The sequence below is a fragment of the Salvelinus sp. IW2-2015 genome, linkage group LG31, assembly GCF_002910315.2.
Source record: "Salvelinus sp. IW2-2015 linkage group LG31, ASM291031v2, whole genome shotgun sequence".
Taxonomy (NCBI): Eukaryota; Metazoa; Chordata; class Actinopteri; order Salmoniformes; family Salmonidae; genus Salvelinus; species Salvelinus sp. IW2-2015.
The window spans coordinates 6,692,271-6,712,017 of NC_036870.1; the positions used below are offsets into that span (position 1 = coordinate 6,692,271).

General features: G+C 40.2%; 1 protein-coding gene across 1 annotated transcript; it reads right to left on the reverse strand.

The window, feature by feature from the left end:
- Positions 1 to 973: 973 nt before the first annotated feature.
- LOC111956185 (NLR family CARD domain-containing protein 3-like) lies at positions 974 to 15,555 on the reverse strand. Its single transcript, XM_023976635.3, is given in 12 exon segments — positions 974 to 2,071; positions 3,091 to 3,137; positions 3,356 to 3,529; positions 6,938 to 7,111; positions 7,365 to 7,799; positions 7,801 to 9,133; positions 10,267 to 10,405; positions 11,234 to 11,318; positions 11,471 to 11,584; positions 11,749 to 11,862; positions 12,001 to 12,114; positions 15,507 to 15,555. Coding segments are annotated over 11 exon segments (3,204 nt in total). The 5' UTR covers positions 12,051 to 12,114; positions 15,507 to 15,555; the 3' UTR covers positions 974 to 1,532.
- Positions 15,556 to 19,747: the final 4,192 nt, after the last annotated feature.

A 19,747-nucleotide genomic window follows, 5' to 3' on the forward strand; every position in this document is an offset into this window, starting at 1 on the left:
AGTTAATTAAAGTTAAATGCTTCACAGAGTTCAAGTAACAGGCACATCTCAACATCAACTGTTCAGAGGAGACTGTGTGAATCAGCCCTTCATGGTTGAATTGCTGCAAAGAAACCACTACCAAAGGACACCAATAAGAAGAAAGGACTTGCTAAAGCCAAGAAACATGAGCAAGCGACATTTGACCGGTGGCAATCTGTCCTTTGGTCTGATGAGTCCAAATTTGAGATTTTTGTTCCAACCGCCGTGTCTTTGTGAGACGCAGAGCAGGTGAATGGATGATCTTCGCATGTGTAGTTCCTACCGTGAAGCATGGAGGAGGAGGTGTGATGGTGTAGGGGTGCTTTGTTGGTGACACTGTCTGTGATTTATTTAGAATTCAAGGCACACTTAACCAACATGGCTACCACAGCATTCTGCAGCGCTACGCCATCCCATCTGGTTTGTGCTTAGTGGTACTATCATTTGTTTTTCAACAGGACAATGACCCAAAACACACCTCCAGGCTGTGTAAGAGCTATTTGACCAAGGAGAGTGATGGAGTGCTGCATCAGATGACTTGGCCTCCACAGTCACCTGACATCAACTAATTTGAGATGGTTTGGGATGAGTTGGACCGCAGAGTGGGAACTCCTTCAAGACTGTTGGAAAAGCACTCCTTGTGAAGCTGGTTGAGAGAATGCCAAGACTGTGCAAAGCTGTCATCAAGGCAAAGAGTGGCTACTTTGAAGAATCTCAAATCTAAAATATATTTGGATTTGTTTAACACCTTTTTGGCTACTACATGATTCCATATGTGTCATTTCATAGTTTTGATGTCTTCACTATTATTCCACAATGTCTAAAATAGTAAAAATAAAGAAATGTCCTTGAATGAGTAGGTGTGTCCAAACTTTTGACTGGTACTGTAGTTACACATCTCCATTAATTTAAATGCATATTCTTATCAAATAAATTAAACATTTTAAACATCTCTTCTTTCATCTGTTTTATTAACCTCATTAGTCTGTGACAATTACATTACATTCAGTGTAATTGAGTTCACACAGAAGCAGGATTGTTGCGTCAACAATTTTACAAACATGCTACGGTCAACAAACAAATTCTGTCATCTATTTACATATCTAATAATCATCTGTTAAAGATGCAGTCCGGGATCGTAAGCACAACAAATTCGCAACATATTGTACGAATTAGATTCGTAACATATCATACAAATTCCCAAAAATATATACTATATATACAAAAAAAAAATAAACACAACATGCAACAATTTCAATGATTTTACTGAGATACAGATGAAAAGGAAATCATCCGAAATAAATTCATAAGCCCTATGGATTTCACATGACTGGGCAGGGGCACAGCTAACAGTGGGCCTGGAGGGAGGGCATAGCCCCACCCACTGGGGAGCAAGACCCAGCCAATCAGAATTCGTTTTTTTTCTCACAAAAGGGCTTTATTTATTTTTTAGATTTGAGTGAAGCATAACCCATCATGTCACCCAGTTGTGTTTCAATAGGAGTGTGACTTCAGGAGGCTATCTGACACAGAGAAACTGAGGATTTGGACCAACTGACCCCAAACCCAGGATACAGGGGCTCAGTGAATGTGGTGTGGAATGTGTGCAGGTGGATCAGTGTATCAGAGGAGATACCATACATGTAGAAGGACAGCGTGCCGGCCACCCAGTCCAGATATACTCCTACTCTGTGGGAGCCGGAGGAGGTGACAGTTCTCTCATTATTGTGCTTGGCAGTGTAACCTTTATCAGAGCAGAAYAGACACCAGGACTTGTCATTGGCTCCAAGCACACAGTCATTATGTTGTCCTCTCCTGCTGATTCCTTTATATGCAACTCCTATTATAGCCCATTTCCCACTCCACTCTACCTCCCAGTAACAGCGCCCAGACAGACCCTCTCTACACAGCACCTGTGGATGGTCCTGAAATCTCTCTGGGTGATCAGGATACGGCTGACTCCCTTTCCCACATGTCAACTTTCTATTCACCTCAGACCAAGAGAGGTTTCTGTGTACTGTGTTTGGGTCCAGTGTGAGCTCAAACGCATCTGAAGGATGGGAACAAGACACAATATTACAAATGATCATCATTCACATTAGAATGTTCACTCACTTTTCACTTATTCATACATTTAAAGTCGATGTTTCTAGGTATTAAAAAGGCACAGTCAAGGTAACTTGAGACGTGTTGAATGATCACATGTTATACTGTATGGTAATGTAAAACACACTTATTCCCAGTAATTACACACACTCAAACATGGTTGCACACATGAACACATACACACACACATTTCTAATGTTACACAAACACATTTTTCTCACTCTCAATGACTAAACTAGTAACACTTGAAACAAAGCCGGTCTTACATTCAAAACCTTTCAATGTCCATTAATTTTGTTGTAGACATCTTTCACCACACAACAATTGATCCAAAATATAAATGTACTGTGAAATATAATGAGTACATTGGTTTAATCACCAAAACATAACATAATGATATCCTCTCAATTGAGTTATTTTAACAACCAGTTAATCCAATAGAACAAAATGTAAGATACATGTTTAAAAATTGCCCTTTGAATGTAGTATRCTTCAGTAGTGTACATATCATTACATTACACTGTTTTCACATTAGGCAATACACTTGCACTGCCCATGTAAAATCTATAGGTTTACCAAACGTTTAAGTGATCATCAATTAAGAGCAGTCGGGTTAAGTAATAGTAAAATGTATTTTAACAAAAGAGAAGAGAATCATATTAAAAGTAATGTGCACATTTAATTGTGAAAGGCAATTACTTTATATGAACATGTATTGCAATGTGAAACATGTATTTCTAGGTGAAACACTGATTAAGTTTGGTGTAAAAGTGAATATGATTCTRTGTTGTCAATTGAACTGTGCTTGGAGTTTTGAAACACCTTCCTTCTTGATGACCTGTTTTGAGTTTTGTAGAGTTTGAGAGTTGTGAAAATGTACCACATACTTGTGAAAATTGCACCAAAGCGATAAAAAACAAAGACTCATTTATAGGCATATTCTTCACAACAGTCAACACTCACATTTTCTAAGCCCAGGTTTCATTGTGTGTTCTCCACCATGCTCCACACTGTAGGAGTGAGCAGAAGAACAGACAGTCATTGAGTGATACACGTGCACGCAAATACACACACACACACACACACACACACTGACACACACACGGTCAACATATAACTGCTTCGAAGTGGTGGTAAGAATCTTTGGCTTACAGTAAATTATGATAACTAGCCTGATAACTCAAACATGTCTGATATGAACATGGATTGACATAAATCCTCTACCTACTTGAGTTTCTCCAGTCTGCAGTGTGGATCCTCCAGTCGAGCAGAGAGCAGTCTGACTCCTGAGTCTCCTGGGTGATTGTAGCTCATGTCCAGCTCTCTCAGGTGTGAGGGGTTTAACCTCAGAGCTGAGACCAGAGAAGCACAGCCTTTCTCCGTGACCAGACAGCCTGACAGCCTGCAAATAGTTTAAATCGTTTCAAAATCACTTTGGTATTTTTTGGTGGTGAAGTGGCATTATATTGTTTTCAACCTTTTCAGATATATCACTGTCCCTAAACCTTCCATATCTATTAATATATGGATGTATCATTATTAAAAATGTACAATTATTGAAGTATTACTTGTAGAGAGAAAAATKTATATTACAAATATTTGAGTAGACTGACCAGACTAGTTTAAAAAGCAGTATCAGTCAAAAGAAAGAAGGTGAGGTATCAGATTTAGATTGTATTGAGTAAACCAGGGCTGCCAAACCCTCTTCCTGGAGATCTACTGTCCTGTAGGTTTTCAGTCCAACCCTAATTTAGCATATCTGATTCAGCTAAGGTCTTGTTGCGCAGCTAATACGTAGAATCAGGTGTGTTAAATTAGGGTTGGACTGAAAACCCACAGGACGGTAGATCTCCAGGAAGAGGGTTGGGCAGCCCTGGAGTAAACAGTCCACACCATATGGATTTGGACAGTGAAGCTAACATTTTAAATGTGGCTCTGTACTCCAGAATTTTGAATTTGAGATAAAAAGTTTAATACGAGGCGACAGTACAGAATGTCACCTTTTATTTGACGGTGTTACCATACATATCTGTTTTACCATTTAGCAATGAAAGCACTCTATGTATCTAGTCTGCCCATTTGAAGAAGTCATACTGTACAGAGCCTTGCAAAAGTATTCATCCCCCTTGGCGTTTTTCCTATTTTGTGGCATTACAACCTGTAATTTAAATAGATTTTTATTTGGATTTCATGTAATGCAAAAAGCAGCAGCAGCAGCTGCTACTCTTCCTGGAGTTCACACAAAACATGAAACATAATACAGAATGACATAATACAGAACATGATTAGACAAGAACAGAACTACATCAATTTTTTTTAAAGGCACACGTAGCCAACATATCAATGCATACACACAAACTATCTAGGTCAAATAGGGGAGAGGCGTTGTGCCGCGAGGTGTTGCTTTATCTGTTTTTTGAAACCAGGTTTGCTGTTTATTTGAGCAGCATGAGATGGAAGGAAGTTCCATGCAATAAGGGCTCTATATAATACTGTACGTTTTCTAGAATTTGTTCTGCATTTGGGTACGTGCATATGTATTCAACCCCTTTGCTATGAAGCCCCTAAATAAGATCTGGTGCAACCAATTACCTTCAAGAAGTCACATATTCAGTTCAATTGCACACAGGTGGACTTTATTTAAGTGTCACATGATCTCAGTATATATACACCTGTTCTGAAAGGCCCCAGAGTCTGCAACACCACTAAGCAAGGGGCATCACCAAGCAAGTGGCACCATGAAGACCAAGGAGCTCTCAGAACAGGTCAGGGACAACGTTTTTGAGAAGTACAGATCAGGGTTGAGTTATAAAAAATATCCGAAACTTTGAACATCCCACGGAGCACAATTAAATCCATTAGAACATTTTTGAAAGAATTATGGCACCACAACAAACCTGCCAAGAGAGGCCGCCCAACCAAAAACTCATGGACGAGGCAAGGCGGGCATTAATCAGAGAGGCAACAAAGAGACCCAAAGATAACCCTGAAGGAGCTGCAAGCTCCACAGCGGAGATTGGAGTATTGTCCATAGGACCACTTTAAAGCCATACACTCCCACAGAGGCTGGGCTTATGGAAGAGTTGGCCAGAAAAAAGCCATTGCTTAAAAGAAAAAATAAGCAAACAGGTTTGGTGTTTGCCAAAAGGGCATGTGGGAGACTCCCCAAGCATATGGAAGAAGGTACTCTGGTCAGATGAAACTAAAAATTGAGTTTTGGCCATCAAAGAAAACACTATGTCTGGCGCAAACCCAACACCTCTCATACCCCGAGAACACCATCCTCACAGTGAAGCATGGTGGCAGGCATATGCTGTGGGGATGTTTTTCATTGCAGGGACTGGGAGAACTAGTCAGAATTGAGAGGAATGATGGATGGCGCTAATACAGGAAAGTCTTCAGGGAAACCTGTTTCAGTCTTCCAGAGATTTGGAGACTGGGACGGAGGTTCACCTTCCAGCAAGGAAATAACCCAGCATGCATACTGCTAAAGCAACACTCAACGCGATTTAAGGGGAAACTTTAAATGTCTTGAATGGCCTAGTCAAAGCCCAGACCTCAATCCAATTGAGAATCTGTGGTAATGAATTAAAGATTGCTGTTACCAGCGGAACCCATCCAACTTGAAGGAGCTGGAGCAGTTTTGCCTTGAAGAATGGGCAAAAATCCCAGTGTCTAGATGTGCCAAGCTTATAGAGATATACCGCAATGAAGACTTGCAGCTGGTAAGTTTGCTGCAAAAGGTGGCTCTACAAAGTATTGATCCTTTTGGGGGGGGGGGGGGGGGGTATGCCACGGTTCAAGTTCTGTTTTTCTGTCTTATTTCTTGTTTGTTTCACAATTTAAAAAATATATAATCTTCAAAGTGGTAGGCATGTTGTGTAAATCAAATAATACAAACCCCCCAAAAATCCATTTTAATTCCAGGTTGTAAGGCAACAAAATAGGAAAAATGCCAAGGGGGGTGAATACTTTTCACAAACCACTGTAAGTATTGGACAAATGAACTTGTATGTATTAAAGTAGTCAAAAGTTTAGCTTGTGACTATACAAACTCATTGGATGCATTTGCAGTTTGTTTTGGTTGTGTTATGTTTTACCAAACTGAATGATGAATGGAATAAATTTGTTTCTTAACACTACTAAATTAATTCAAATAATGCCATGATTTCGAAAAATCATGAATGAATCATGAATAATAATGAGTGAGAAGTTAGAGGCTAAAACAAAACATGCTAACCTTCAGACATTTGTGCCTCTGTAACTTTGTCATACATCATTAATCATTATTCATGAATGTTTATCCATAATTATGGTAGCATCCACATGAATGTAGAAGTGTTCAGAACATCTTACATTCTTAATCACAATAAAAGTGTCAAAAGACATTATTCACTATTCGGTTTCTATTCGGCATAACATATTCCAAAACACAACCAAAACAAACTGCAAATGCATCCAACAAGTTTGTAGAGTCACAAGCTTGATGCAATCACCGAGTGCAAGGAATATGGGATGAAATACTACACTTTTGACTACTTTAATATACCGAAAGTGAATTTGTCCAAATACTTATGACATCTTCAAATGGGGGGGAGATACAGTACATAAAAATGTAATTTTATGTCTAAATGGTAAGATAGATATGCCTGAAATTCCCCTAAAATAAAAAGTGTTATTCTGTACTGTTGCCTAATATCTTAAATCCAAAAAGCTGGCGCATAGAGACAAATAAAAAATGTAAGCCTGGTAAACACATGTGGATCCAGTGAACAGTTATCACATGTTGACTAAAAATAGGAATACTGACCTCAGAGTCTCCAGTTTACATTGTGGATCCTGCAGTCCAGCAGAGAGCATCTTCACTCCTGAATCATTCAGGTCATTGTTACTCAGATCCAGCTCTCTCAGGTGTGAGGGGTTTGACTTCAGAGCTGAGGCCAGAGAAGCACAACCTTCCTCTGTGACTCCGCAGTCTGACAGCCTGACGGAGAGATCATCATGATTTCACATAGACAGTGTTCATTTAACATGAGTAGTGCAGAAGAAGAATGGTATTTGGTTTATTCTCTCGACATATAGATTCATCCTCCGTCTCCTAGAATTGTATGGTCTTCTTGTTATACTGATGCGAACATCAATCTATTATTCCATATGTTGTTCAATAGTGCATATTTTGTTCTAAATGGAATATTTAATGATTAACACTTAAATGCCATTCTACAATATGTACTCACAGAGCTGCTCTGGAGGCTTTGACAACTGGCAGCAACCTCAGAAGACCTTCCTCTGATTTGGAGTATTTCTTCAGGTCAAACACCTCCAGCTCCTCTTCTGAAGTCATTAACACAAAGGCCAGAGCTGACCACAGTGCAGGTGAGAGTTTTTCACTGGAGACATTTCCTGAGCTCAGGTAACTTTGGATCTCCTCCACTAGAGAATGGTCATTCAGYTCATTCAGACAGTGGAACAGATTGATGCACCTCTCTGGAGAGGGATTCTCCCTGATCTTCTCCTTGATGTACATGACTGTTTGTTCATGGCTCTGTGGGCTGCTTCTTGTCTTTGTCAGTAGACCTCGTAAGTGCTTATGATTTGACTCCAGTGAGAGGCCCAGAAGGAAGCGGAGGAAAAGATCAAGGTGTCCACCCTCACTCTCCAAGGCTTTATCCAAAGTCAATTGCAGGTATGTCTCTGAACAGAAATGTTTTGAAGATGAACTGTGGTTTGGCTATTAGATTCTCATTGTCATTGCTGAATCTGAGAAACACATATACAGCAGCCAGAAACTCCTGAATGCTCAGATGCACAAAGCAGAACACCTTGACCTGGTACAGCCCACATTCCTCTCTGAAGATCTGTGTACACACTCCTGAGTACACTGAGACTTCCCTGACATCAATGCCACACTCTTTCAGGTCTTCTTCATAGAAAATTAGATTGCCTTTCACAAGCTGTTGAAAAGCCAGTTTTCCCAGTGATAGAATGCTTGTTTTATTCCAGTGTGGACATGTCTCTTCTTTCGCAAGATACTTTTCATTCGTCTGTTTGGTCTGAAATACCAGGAAGTGTGTGCACATCTCAGTTAGAGTCTGGGGCAACTCTCTCCCTTCTTCACCCATTTTCTCCAAAACTGTGGCAGAGATCCAACAGAAGACTGGTATGTGGCACATGATGTAGAGGCTCCTTGATGACTTCATGTGTGAGATGATTCTACTGGCCAAGTTCTTATCACTAAATCTCTTTCTAAAGTACTCCTCTTTTTGTGGATCATTAAACCCTCGCACCTCTGTAACCTGGTCAACACATCCTGAAGGGATCTGATTGGCTGCTGCAGGTCGAGTAGTTATCCAGAGAAGAGCAGAAGGCAGCAGATTTCCCTTGATGAGGTTTGTCAGCAGCACATCCACTGAGGTCGACTCTGTGACATCACAACAGCTCTTGTTCCTCTTGAAGTCTAGGGGCAGTCGGCACTCATCCAGACCATCAAAGATGAACAGAACTTTGTACTTGTCGTAGTTGGAGATTCTTGATTCTTTTGTTTCCATTGAGAAGTGATCGAGAAGTTCAAACAAACTGTGTTTTTCCCCTTTCATCAAATTCAGCTCCCGAAAAGGAAGTGAAAATACGAATTGGACATCCTGATTTGCTTTTCCTTCAGCCCAGTCCAGAATGAACTTCTGCACAGAGACTGTTTTTCCAATGCCGGCGACTCCCTTTGTCAGCACAGTTCTGATAGGTGAGTCTTGTCCAGGTAAGGGTTTGAAGATGTCATTACATTTGATTGGAGTCTCTGGTCTTGTTTGTTTCCTGGTTGTTGTCTCTATCTGTCTGACCTCATGTTCATTATTGACCTCTCCATTTCCACCCTCTGTGATGTAGAGCTCTGTGTAGATCTTATTGAGAAGTGTTGGGTTCCCTTGCTTAGCAATACCCTCAAATACACTTTGATATTTCGTCTTTAGATTAGATTTGAGTTCCCGTTGGCAAATCAAAGCAAGCTCACCTGAATAAACAAGAAGCACAGAGGATATTCAAAACTGGAAGAATGGAGTTCGACATACATATATTTGGTCAAAACAAAACAAATCCCAGAGATCCCACTCTGTAACTTTCTGTGTCAGTTAAACACAGTCCATAGAACAACATATTAAAATATGAGAAGAATTGAAGGGGGTATATTTGAATTTTCACACTTCCCAAAATCATATAATAAATGTACATTTACATCTTGCATAATGAAATGTTTTACTCATTTTAGAGCACACAATGATGTTTCAAATGACATTTTGTGCCACATATAGATCAACAGTTATGGTGTATTGCAATGCTCCTGGGTAGGGCCAAAATGTCATAAATACGCCAACTTTGATTAATTCTTTCTCAAATATGCTTTTAAATACAAATGTCAAATATATGTCAACAATCCTTCCTCCAAAGGACCATTCTATGGATTACATTTCATGACCAACCCAAAAAATCACAGCCCGTGAGGAATCACCCACATACAGTGTCTTTGCATACATTAAGTAACCTGCTTAATGCTTACACATATCTAACGTTAAAAGTTCTCAGAGGCCTCGTGACAAACTGGCACAAACTCAGTGTCCGGACACCAATGAGATAGAAGTCGCAGAACTCTCAATAAGTCTCACTGTTCTTCTCATTGTTTAATTGAAAGTTGTATCAGCTTCTTATCAGCCAGCATTTGTAATGATGCATATACATAATTGAGAATGTGTATACGAACTTGAATGAAGAAACATCCTTTTCTACTATGCATTTGCTACTACGCCCTTGCATCTAAGATGTAACTTGCTCTTCTATCTTGCATATTGAATGTAAATGCATGCATCCAGAAAAATTCCGGATGAAATTTGTTACTTTGGCCCAGCATGGCCTTGAGTCTCCTCTTTCAAATGCCAAGTCAACTTATCGAGATGACAGGTCTACATAGGATTGTGTTATAAATGAGTCAAATGTAATCATATCCCCTCTTAACTGCCTGTATAAATGCACAAATGTTTTCTTTATAAGTTAAATTAATGCACACAACACATAATTGAGTTATAATGCTGTGTACAGCTTTTCTACATCCCTGTAATGGAGCAATCAACAGTAAAGGCATACAGCTCTTACTTTTCTCCAGTGTGTCGGCAAGCTCCTTCTGGTTCATTTTCCTCAGGACGTGCAGTGTGATCTTCAGAGCCCCCTCTCTGGCACTGCACTCCTGCTTCTCATCTTCAGCATCCACCACTTCCTCATCCTCCCTCTGACTCTGTTAAGATATGTTATCAAGGTTTAAGATAAAGGATTAAATGATTCTACCCAGAAACTTACCCATTAGGATTAGAGGTTATGTAGCATGGACAAAGGGTAATTAAAAATGATAACCACTGTGGAAGAGAGGAATGTATGTATATGCCGAAAGAAAGCAAAGTAGATCATTAACCTATGTTTGAACCTACCCAGCTATAACTCTGTGGAGATAAAATAAGACAGCGAGAGCCCCTCCAGATTTTCCTTATCTGCGGGGGACTGGAACTGTCAGCTAAGTGGTAATAAAGTGTGGTGAGACTTCAGGAGATAATCCAGATATAGTGTGTAATGTATGTGCGTTAGTGTGTTGGAATGGACTTTKGAATCAGCTTTGTYYTKKYSGRMRRGARGRRGGRMMWTTTAGGACGCYATGAYGCTATGTGKGRTATATAAACTAATGTAMAWKGKWWTTTKRRKWRRRRYYYYYYSRRRAWWAAMRCTATTGATTMATTTGGWSRCTGGTCTTTGTCTATTTTATGCAAATAAGAATCTTACAAATTCTTAGAAATGGACAGAGTGTTTGCTTTGTTATAATTAAATTGGTTAACGAACATACAGGAAACTAATTCCTATAACAGACTCTCAAAGCCTTCAGGGAGATCTGAACTCAGCATTGTCTTGAACCTCTTCAGCTCTTTCTTCACTAATGTCACGATATTCTGCTCAAGCAACTGAAATAGACAAACTGAAGAAGTTCATATCAGAATCAAATCACACATTTCACATGACAAATTCATGAATGACTGACCAATCAACTTTACAAAATGTATATAATAGGACAACATACACTGAATATGGAGGACAGGTCTGTTTGATGAGTCTGTGGAGACTGACCACTGAGAATCTCTGATTCTGATATCTCCTGTTGGTCTCTGTGGACAAAACATGAGCTTACATTCAGCATGCACACAGAAGCAATAATACATAAGAGGGTATGCATGAAATAATTGCAACGATGTGATGTGGTCAAGACTCGTACTGTCAGCATATCATTACATGAATCTGTAAAACAATGATATCTCACATTTGTTCAATGGAAACAACTCCATCTCTGAACCTAAAAGGTGGATCCATAGACTGGTCACTCTTCATCGACACACAGCTGGGTGCCGTGATGGCTGGTCTCTCCTGGTGGACCCTGACAAAAATACAAAGAGACCAGAGCAACTGTAATACAGTAAAACTTTGGTAGTAGTAGCTGTAGAAAAATACTCCAATGAGCAACAATACATCAGTAGTGTTTTTAACACAATGACAAAGTTTACACTTTGACCAAATTAACATCAACCAATTGGTTCTTACCTTTCTACAGTAGACATGTTTCCCTCTTTAAATGTGAGAGGTGGTTCCATAGACAGGTCACTCTTCATGGACACGCAGCTGGGTACAGGGGAGGCTGGTCTCTGCTGCTTTAACCTGTCAAGAAACCAGTCAGTTTCTTGTACTCACAGAGACTCATCTGGTTGGCAGGAAACATCAAGAAAAAGGACAATCAGTATGACATAGAAAATATCATGTTCATTATCTACTCTATGTTCTATTAATAAAACACACCTTTGTTCAATGGAAACTTCTCCTTCTCTGAACATGATAGGTGGATCCATAGATTTGTCACTCTTCGTGGACACACAGCTGAGTACAGGGGAGGCTGGTCTCTGATGTTCAACCCTGAAAAAAAGCACAAAACTTCTCATTCTTCAGATATAAAAAACACAGAGGTATTTTGTTGCATTTTCTCTCTCTTCGTTCCAGTTCACTTTTATAGTTCTATCTGTTCTCTTAACACGTATGGACCCTAAACTTAATCCAGCATCTGACCAATTACACAAGACTTGAGTTCTGGGTTAGAGTGTTGTAGACTAATTGACCAAGTTGACATTTCGGCCAAATTGACATGGACCAAGTCCACTGGCTTCTTGCCTTTTTTCATTAGAAAGGTTTCCCTCTTTAAACGTGAGAGGTAGGTCACATGGTCACATTTCATGGACACACAGCTGCATACAGGGGAGTTGGGTCTCTCCTGATGGATTGGGCTTTAACACAACAGAGACATACTTTCAGTCTCTAATATATTTTGCCTTATGAAAATGTGAAACAATTTTGTCACTCTTTAAATTGCATACTTATGCACACACACACACACACACACACACACACACACACACACACACACACACACACACACACACACACCACACACACACACACACACACACACACACACACACACACACACACACACACACACACACACACACACACACACACACACACACACACACACACACACACACACACACACACACACACACACACACACACACACACACACACACACACTCTGTGCATTTCAAGGCCTGGAGTGGCCTTTTTCAAGGTCCTGGAGTGGCCTAGCCAGTCTCCAGATCTCAACCCCATAGAAAATCTTTGGAGGGAGTTGAAAGTCCGTGTTGCCCAGCAACAGCCCAAAAACATCACTGCTCTAGATCTGCATGGAGGAATGGGCCAAAATACAAGCAACAGTGGTGTGAAAACCTTGTGAAGACTTACAGAAAACGTTTGACCTCTGTCATTGCCAACAAAGGGTATATAACAAAGTAATGAGATAAACTTTTGTTATTGACCAAATACTTATTTTCCACCATAATTTGCAAATAAATTCATTAAAAATCCTACAATGTGATTTTCTGGATTTTTTTTTCTCATTTTGTCTGTCATAGTTGAAGTGTACCTATGATGAAAATTACAGGCCTCTCTCATCTTTTTAAGTGGGAGAACTTGCACAATTGGTGGCTGACTAAATACTTTTTTGCCCCACTGTACATGTGTCTTATATCATTTTAAATGTATTATTGTTGTTAATCCCACCAAAGTGTCCGATTTCAAATATGCTTTTCAGCGAAAGCACTACAAACGATTATGTTAGGTCACCATCAAACTACAATAAGCACAGCCCTTTTTCCAGCGAAAGATAGCAGTCAGAAAAGCAGAAATAGAGATAAAATGAATCACTAACCTTTGATTATCTTCATCAGATGACACTCATAGGACTTCATGTTACACAATACATGCATGTTTTGTTTGATAAAGTTCATATTTATAACAAAAAATCTGAGTTTACATTGGTGCGTTACATTCACTAGTTCCAAAAACATCCAGTGATAGTGCATAGCCACATCGTTTCAACAGAAATACTCATCATAAATGTAGATGATAATACAAGTTATACACATGGAATTATAGATATACCTCTCCTTAATGCAACCGCTGTGTCAGATTTCAAAAAAACTTTACGGAAAAAGAAAATCATGCAATAATCTGAGACGGAGCTCAGAACAATAGCCAAATTAGCCGCCATGTTGGACTCAACAGAAACCAGAAAATACATGATAAATGTTTCCTTACCTTTGATGAACTTCATCAGAATGCAGTCCTAGGAATCCCAGGTCCACAATAAATGCTTGATTTGTTCGATAATGTCCGTTATTTATGTCCAATTAGCTACTTTGGTTCGCGCCTTCGGGAAAACAATTCCACAGTCAGAAAGCGCCTCCACTATAACGTGACGAAATGTCCAAATGTTCCGTAACAGTCAGTAGAAACATGTCAAACGATGTACTGAATCAATCTTTAGAATGTTGTTAACATACATCTGAATAACGTTCCAACCGGAGAATTAGATTGACTTCAGAAGAGCGATGGAACGGACGTCCTACTCATGTGAAGGCGCATGGTGAATGCCTGATCAGCTCGTGGAAGTGATTACTCATTCCTGTCTCCTTCGGCCCCCCTTCACATTAGAGTCATCAGACAAAGTTCTGTTGACTGTTGACATCTAGTGGAAGCCGTAGGAAGTAAAAACTCATTTATATCTCTCTGTATTTTCAATTGAGAGCTTGGTTGAAAATCTGACACCTCAGAAACAATTCAAACAGGAAGTGGAACTTCTCAGGTTCTTGCCTGCCATATGAGTTCTGTTATACTCACAGACATAATTCAAACAGTTTTAGAAACTTCAGAGTGGTTTCTATCCAATATGAATAATAATATGCATATATTAGCAACTGGGTCTAAGGAGCAGGCCGTTTAATATGGGCACCTCTGTGCACCTTTCATCCAAGCTACTCAATACTGCCCCTGCAGCCATAACAAGTTAAGCATGTCCCAGTTTAGGTCACCTAACAGTACGAACTCTGAAGATAGATGTGGGGGTTAGTAATTCACATATGGTGTCCAGGGCACAGCTGGGGGCTGAAGGGGGTCTATAACAAGCGGAAACGGTGAGAGACTTGTTTCTGGAAAGGGTTAACCTCTACATCACCAGAGGAACAGAGTTGGAGTAGGATAAGGGTACAGCTAAAGGCTATAAGAACTGGTCGTCTAGTGCATTCGGAACAGAGAGTAAAAGGAGCAGATTTCTGGGCGCGGAAGAATAGATTCAAGGCATAATGTACAGACAAGGGTATGGTAGGATGTGAGTACATCGGAGGAAAACCTAGGCATTGAGTGGCGATGAGAGAGGTTTTGTCTCTAGAGGCACCATTTAAGCCAGGTGAGGTCACCTGGCATATTGAGCGTATTAACAACACAGACAAACCTTGTATAAAATATGTTCAATTTGTACCTTTAAAACAACGTTAGATCTTCAACGTTATATCCACATCAGCTAACCTTTGGTCTCCCATCCGGTTTTAACCAAGCCCTGCTTAACTGTGATTTTTGTCACTGACTGTTACCAATGTGCTATCGTGACAATGATTGGTGAGATCTCCATTTAATAACAAAAAATATTTACTGTAGCTATCAAAGTCATTCCACAAAGAGTAGGTTTAGCAAAGCAAATTAAATGTGACCATTCTTTATCACTCATGCTGTATATCATTAATCATGCTATTTAGGGCTATATAGCATTTGCAGCTATTGACATCAAAAGCTATTGCTTAAATTAAACACAGAATTAATCTAAAATAGACCATACAAATGTAATGATATTTAGTGATGTTAAATTGTGTTTGGTTGTCAACGGAACCAAATATCAACATTTGAAGGAGATAACTTACTTTATTGTTTTCTTCTCTCAAGATTCTTTTTTCTCTATCCTCTCCAAATGGAACCTGAATAAGAACAGATGTACTTTCGGTTTAAGCTCAGCTGTCTTCCCACCCCACCCTGATAAAAGAGTGTTGTGTTAATATCAAACATTAGATGGCAGTAAACACCTGTTCTAACTAGACTTTTTTTTGTAATTTATTGTGGATTTATTGGTGGTGACAGTGTTTCCTAGCCTCAGTGCAGTGGGCAGCTGGGAGGAGGTGCTCTTATTCTCCATGGACTTTACAGTGTCCCAGAACTTTTTTGGAGTTTGTGCTGCAGGATGCAAATTTCTGTTTGAAAATGCTAGCCTTTGCTTTACTAACTGCCTGTGTATATTGGTTCCTGACTTCCCTGAAAAGATGTATATCGCGGGGGCTATTTGATGCTATTGCATTATTACCCCACAGGATGTTTTTGTGCTGGTCAAAGGCAGTCAGGTCTGGAGTGAACCACGGGCTATATCTGTTCCTGGTTCAACATTTTTTTTAATGGGGCATGCTTATATAAGATGGTGAGGAAAGCACTTTTAAAGAGTAACCAGGCATCTTCTACTGACGGAATGAGGTCAATATCCTCATTCTAAACCATCTCAACTGGGTTGAGGCTGGGTGATTGTGGAGGCCAGGTCATCTGATACAGCACTCCATTACTCTCCTTCATGGTCAAATAGCCCTACATAGCCTGGTGTGTTGGGTCATTGTCCTGTTGAAAAACAAATGATAGCTCCACTAAGCGCAAACCAGATGTGATGGCGTATCGCTGCAGAATGTTGTGGGTGCCATGCTGGTTAAGTGTACCTTGAAATCTAAGTAAATCACTAACAGTGTCAGCAGCAAAACACCCCCCCCCCACACCATCACACCTCCTCCTCCATGCTTCATGGTGGGAACCACACATGTGGAGATGCTCCATTCACCTTCTCTGTGTCTCACAAACACATGGCAGTTGGATTTTGCGACTGCACTTGTAGAAACTTTAAAAGTTCTTGACATTTTCCGGATGGACTGACCTTCATATCTTAAAGTAACGATGGACTGTTGTTTCTCTTTGCTTATTTGAGCAGTTCTTGCCATAATATGGACTTGGTATTTGACCAAATAGGGCTATCTTCTGTATACCACCCCTGCCTTGTAACAACACAACTGATTGGCTCAAACGCATTAAGAAGGAAAGAAATTCCACAAATTAACTTTTAACAAGGTACACCTGTTAATTGAAATGCATTCCAGGTGACTTCCTCGTGAAGCTGGTTGAGAGAATGCCAAGAGTGTGCAAAGCTGTAATCAAGGCAAAGGATGGCTACTTTGAAGAATCTCAAATATAATATATATTTTGATTTGTTTAACTTTTTTGGTCACTACATGATTCCATATGTGTTATTTCATAGTGTTTATGTCTTCACTATTATTCTACAATGTAGAAAATAGTAAAAAATAAAGAAAAATCCTTGAATGGGTAGGTGTGTCCTGAGGCCCATTGTACTGCCATTCATCTGCTGCCATCACCTCATGTTTCAGCATGATAATGCACGGCTCCATGTCACACAGATCTGTACACAATTCCTAGACGCTGAAAATGCCCTAGTTCTTCCATGGTCTGCATACTCATCAGACATGTCACCCATTGAGCATGTTTGGGATGCTCTGGATCGACTTGTACGACAGAGTGTTCCAGTTCCTGTCAATATTCAGCAACTTCACACAGCCATTGAAGAGTAGTAGATCAACATTCCACAGGCCACAATCAACAACCTGATCAACTGTATACGAAGGAGATGTGTTGCGGTGCATGAGGCAAATGGTGGTCACACCAAATACTGACTGGTTTTCTGATCCAAGCCCCGACCTTTTTTGGGGGGGGTCTCTGTGACCAACAGATGCATATCTGTATTCCCAGTCATGTGAAATCCATAAATTAGAGCCTAATGAATTTATTTAAATTGACTATTTTCCTTAAATGAACAGTAACTCAGTAAAATCATTGAAATTGCTGCATGTTGTGTTTATATTTTTGTTCAGTGTATACATTAATTATTTATTGTCAATTTCGACCAGCCCATCCCAATAGAAGATGGCCGGCCCTTCTGGCATTTTCCAGAATTGCCAGACGGCCAATCCACCCATGGCTAACACTATGGTGTCCAAGGGGCCGGGGTTCCGGTCTAGAAGCCCCATTTAGACTGCTCCTACAGTTTTTCTTCGGTACTGCAGTTTAACTGACGCCCGCCCCAGAAAGACAATTTCCGTACACGGCCACATAGAGAAGTCAGATTCAAAAATTCCTAAAAAGACACTTTAGTCATCACCTTTGTGCACAAAACTTCCATTAAATTTGTTATCAAGTGATAAATGATGCTGGCTCATCTAACCAATAGGTGGAGCTATCACCGGTCCTAGGTTGGTAACCGTTCTGTGAGAAATAGAGATAGTTAGTTGAGTATTGGTCTCCATGATAGATAGTGGTGTAAATCAGTTCCTAATAAATGACAAGCAAAGATTACATCCTGTGTCCTCCAATTATATGTTGGTCTATTTAAGATATTACAAAATTATTAAAATAATTAATAATAAAATAATAAAAGCCCACTCACAGCCAAAGATATTAACATTTTCTATTCAATGTCTGCCATGTTTTTGGATGATGTGATGATGTCCGCGTCGCTCGCGTCGCTCCCTGTGCGCACTGAGTGCTAGTACACATGTGATATTGGTCCGTTTAAACCGGATGCAACCCGGATATAGACGTCCATAAATTGGCGTATGCGAAAACCTTGAAAACAATGGTCGGACATCTTGAACGCAGTCTCCAATTCTTATTATACCTCAGTGATTGTGTCCCGTCTCCTTATTCTTACATGGTGTCAGAAGTAAAAACTGTGACGTTGATTGCCAATCTGTCTCCTGAAACTAGCTAATCTAATGTCATCCTCAGGGAGTGTGGACATTTACATTTACAAGCGAAAGGGAACCAGAGATGTTGTGCAAACGAACAACACTTTTATACATGCTAGCTGAAGTCGTGAGGAAGCCCAGCAGCAGCATGTGTCTGATCACAGGCTGACTGTGTGTGTGGAGTCTTGGTTGCTAGGCACCGCTGGGCCCTCACGGAGCAGCACGGTCGTCACTAGCTTCCATGGCCATAGTTATGGATAGTTCTACAATTTCTCTTTTTAAAATTGTCTTTGAAACCTAACCCTAAATGTAACCTTAAAGAGATTTTCCTATAATTGTGTATACATTTTAGCAAGTAGCTCTGAAAGTAGCGCTCACGAGCCAAAAGTGGTCCCCGAAAATTGCGTACAATCTCACATATGTGCAGATTTGTGCACCCTTACATTGCTCTCTCTTTGCTCTGTTGTGGGTGCATCATGTGCATCTTGCTAGCTGTCCCTTATATGGCAGTGGCAGTTGTACATATAATCAATGAATCAATAAAATGTATTTAGAAAGCTCTTTTTACATCAGCAGATGTCACAAAGTGCTTGTACAGAAACCCAGTGTCACGACTTCTGCCGAAGTTGGTCCCTCTCCTTGTTCGGGCGGCGTTCGGAGGTCGACGTCACCGACCTTCTAGCCATCGCTGATCCWYTTTTCATTTTCCATTGGTTTTGTCTTGTCTTCCATCACACCTGGTTTCAATCCCATCAATTACATGTTGTGTATTTAACCCTCTGTTTCCCCTCATGTCTTTGTCGGTGATTGTTTGTTGTATGTTTTGTGCAAGTCATGTTCTGGTGTCATGTTCTGGTGTCATGTTCTGGTGTGCGACGGGTTTTGCACCCTGGTATAATATTTTTGTATATATTGGTTTTCGGAGTTCTTTATTAAACTGCTCCGTTTTTACCAAGTTCACTCTTCTGCGCCTGACTTCCCTGCCACCAGCATGCACCCATTACACCCAGCCTAAAACCCCAAACAGAAAGCAATGCAGATGTAGAAACACGTTAGCTATAATTCACCCAGAGCCCTTTGACTTGGATGGATGAGGAGCCCTTTGACGAAGATGGATGAGGAGATTTGAGAGGTTTCGTATGGCATCAGGACTGAATACAGAACCAGAGGAATATCAGGTGAACTCTCTTAAATATGCTATGGAGGATGATGATGATATTTTGGGAGTATCAATGGACTGATGCAGATAAAAATACAGTGCTTTCGGAAATATTCAGACCCCTTGACTTTTTCCACATTTTGTTACGTTACAGCCT